Source organism: Fonsecaea pedrosoi, assembly GCF_000835455.1.
Source record: "Fonsecaea pedrosoi CBS 271.37 unplaced genomic scaffold supercont1.6, whole genome shotgun sequence".
NCBI classification, from domain to species: Eukaryota; Fungi; Ascomycota; class Eurotiomycetes; order Chaetothyriales; family Herpotrichiellaceae; genus Fonsecaea; species Fonsecaea pedrosoi.
Window position 1 is genome coordinate 1,409,744 of NW_013550610.1, and position 3,270 is coordinate 1,413,013.

At 54.2% G+C, this 3,270-nt stretch overlaps 2 protein-coding genes across 2 annotated transcripts; both read left to right on the forward strand.

Annotated features, from left to right (window-relative positions):
* Positions 1-221: 221 nt before the first annotated feature.
* On the forward strand, positions 222-1,421 carry Z517_09372 (uncharacterized protein; the record flags this gene model as incomplete). The annotated part of the gene is made up of 1 exon (XM_013425282.1): positions 222-1,421. The coding sequence occupies one exon, from the start codon at positions 222-224 to the stop codon at positions 1,419-1,421; it is 1,200 nt and encodes a 399-aa protein (XP_013280736.1).
* Positions 1,422-2,308: 887 nt separating this feature from the next.
* On the forward strand, positions 2,309-2,718 carry Z517_09373 (uncharacterized protein; the record flags this gene model as incomplete). Its single annotated transcript, XM_013425283.1, has 2 exons — positions 2,309-2,419; positions 2,494-2,718. The coding sequence occupies 2 exons, from the start codon at positions 2,309-2,311 to the stop codon at positions 2,716-2,718; spliced, it is 336 nt and encodes a 111-aa protein (XP_013280737.1).
* Between the last annotated feature and the right edge of the window lie 552 nt (positions 2,719-3,270).

The following is a 3,270-nucleotide window of genomic DNA, read 5'->3' on the forward strand; positions in this document are numbered from 1 at the left end:
TGACGACAGCAAAAATCCTCCTCGGTCATTCGGAGAGCTGCCTCACCTCAGCTTCAGCGTTGGGGTTGATTTGCCTCGAAACGCCTCGTCAGAAGTCCTACTTTTCGCTTCCTCCTCGTCTCAGCCTCGTCCCGATAGGAGACCTCTGAGAAATCTATCAACGACGGCAAATATTCGTGATTTCTCCCTGCAGCCGGCCTCAAGACCGAGTCCTGGACGAAATGGAACCGCAAAGCCCAGTCAAGACGAGAGCGGAGTCGTCGGCCAGAGTACCAAACACGGACGAAAACCGTCCACCGGCGACCAGCTACCCTTGGGAAGCCTCACCCCATCACATACCTAACAGCCTACACAGACCATCAAGAAGCGAGACGTCGATCCTCTCTACGAACGTCGACCCCGAAGGACAACAGACAAGCATGTATAGGCCCGAAAGAGAAATGTGGAACATGGGCCAACACGAAGCGCAGCCTGGCGTGGGCATACAAGCAGCCAAGAGAAGGAGGGAGGGAACCGAAGATGGAGACACCTCTTTCAAGCTACCAAGATGGAATGGGGATGCGTCGGGGACATCTGCGAGGGAGCCATATGATGAGGCTAGAGATTGGGGGACTTCGGAGATCTGGGGGGGACCCGAGCAGGCGGATCAGCAGGCGCCGAAATTTGGAGTCATCCTTAAGAGCGGCAGAACCGCTTGGACAGACATTGATACCGCGTGCCCTAAAGTCAACAACTATCCAGCCCTACCGCCTGACCATCCAAACTACGCTCGGACAGTCACCAAACAAGAACTGAATGCTTTTATTCTGCGACATCCTTATTCGACGCACAAGCGCCATGAGTTACTTCCGAGATATTTCGGCCCCCGGGGCCGGCTCTACATGAAGGGTGTCGGAAAGGAGTTGATAGAAGAGTGGTTCCGCGCTCGGGACGACATCATCGAGGCGAAAGCACAATGGCCCGAGGATATGATATCAGAGACACTCATGGCCAACTGCGTGCAGAAGTACGGTGAAACCGTGGACCGGCATTCACGGCTGAAGACGCGTGGGGTGTACTCGGGCAATGGGACTTTAACATTGAATCAGAGACTTGCCGATCTTAACAAAAAGCTCACGGAGCTCGACAATCTCTACCTGACGGAGAAGAGAGAGCGTGAGCGGCGGGATCGCATGCTCGGGACCCTCCATGGTCTCCTCACTGGTGATGTCGGAGAATACCTCGCCACATCTCTGCCGGGAAGCCCGACCGACCACGAGGACCGTGCATACGCGGAGGTCTCGAAGCTCTGGCTGGGCTTCATGGACGAGGAGCCCGGAGACGAGGAGCCTGAGGACGAGGGCATGGATGTCGACGGTCCTGTTTCAGAAGAGTTGGTCAGGAAGAATGTCATGGGTCTGAGCCGAATTCTGAACGTCTGAACCACCACCATCAGACGGACGGCGTCGGCACTGATCGGCGGTCGGAGCGATCGGTCGTATAGCAGATGTATACCACAAGGACAGAAGGGAATGGAAAGGGCCGTATGCCTCTGTCTCTGATTCTTCCTCTACCTCTACTTCTGTCTCTGCTTCTGCATTGACCTAGCCTAGCCGCAGGCAGGCAGGCAGGCAGGCAGGCAGGCAGGCCTCAGTCTCCAGCCTTAGCTTCAAGCCTCAAGCCTCAGTCTCAGCCTCATCAGAGTACCCAAGCACCCAAGGGTGTATGCAATTTCGGAAGACGAGAGGCGTTGTGATTGCTCTCACACCCACCCACCCAGCCCTTGCCTCCGTCGTTGCGTTGGCAGGGTGGGTTACACGGAAATCAAGGGAGTAAGTAATCTGAGCGGTGATTGCGAATTGAAAACCTGTTTGTGGCGTTGTTGGTGTTGCTGTAAGTGGTTGATTCCCAAAACAACCAGCCAACAAGCCGGTCAGCCGCCCGTCGAAATACGAGAAATGGTGGCTTCTGCCAACAAATTACCTGTCAAACCCGGTCACACAAACATTAGGCAGCCATCACCCACCGCACCGGCCGGAATGTGGACTTGTGTTGGATGGTTGCCTGGCAATGAATGATCCCCTGGCAAGAGTTCTCATTGATCTTTCTTCTTCCTCCAGGTCTGCCTTATATTGAAACGTCCCTTCTCTCTCCCAAAGTGACGACACGGGCAGCAAAGAAGACCACCTTTTGGCTTTGGCTATCGCGGTCGTCTGCGGAACAGCAACATCGACATCGACACGCTCACCACTCACCACTCACTTGATCGGTCGACGGAGACCCCCGTCTTTGCAGCCCTTTGCAGAGAAAGGAAAAGAAGCTCATCATCATGCCTGTCAAAAGCAACGGCTCCAATGCGGGCGGTTCCAAAACTGGCGGCTCCAATACAGGTGGCTCCAATACAGGCAGTTCCAATGCAGGCGGCTCCAATGCGGGCGCTGTAAGTGTTTGATGATTCCCCCCCTCCCGGCAGCCTGCCTATTCAATACTGAGTCAGTGTTGTAATGATTCCAGACCATCAGCTATCGGTTCACGTACACGACCTGTCCCCTCCACGAATACAGCAAGATCAGCGCCGTCGACGGCCGCGGCCCGATCTGGTTCTGCGAGAAGTGCACCCGCGTCCACACCGTCGTCTGGCAGTGCACCTTGTGCGGCCACAACCCCTGCCCCAGCTGCCAGCACGACAGCCCGCAGGTGGACGGGATCGAGGCGACCAACCGGACAAGGTACCGTTAGGTTAGTTGGACAAGAAGGTGCAACAAGAGAATAAGGACACGGGGGCAGGGGGCAGGGGGCAGGGGTGTAGTGGCGAAAAAACTATCAGGAAGAATGACATTGTCGAGAGTCGGAATGTGCGTACGGACCACGGGGAATTGTTGGAGGGAGTGACGTTACAATGAGCATGAACGAGCAGAGAAGGAATTGATTGATGGACACTCGTTTGAATTGATTGACTATCTATGCGGTTGGTCCCTGTCCGAGGGCATTTATGTATGCAGGTCAATGTGATGATCGTGTCCAACCCGTAGCAATAATCCTGGCAAAGGTCCTGCCTTGCCTCCCTTGACTAATGATATCCAAGATGACTCCAATTGAAGTTGATGGTTTCCAAGCCGAAATGTCTCTGAGACAAGAGTCCAATTGACGTTGTTGTTTTTTTCCAAGTTGAAATGTGTTTTTATGGCAGAGATAGCGAAGGTGAAGGTAGATGGCTAACGCAGGTTAGATTGGATGCACAGCAGAACAGGGAGAGAGAGATACTTACCAATAGAACATAGTGGAAGATGA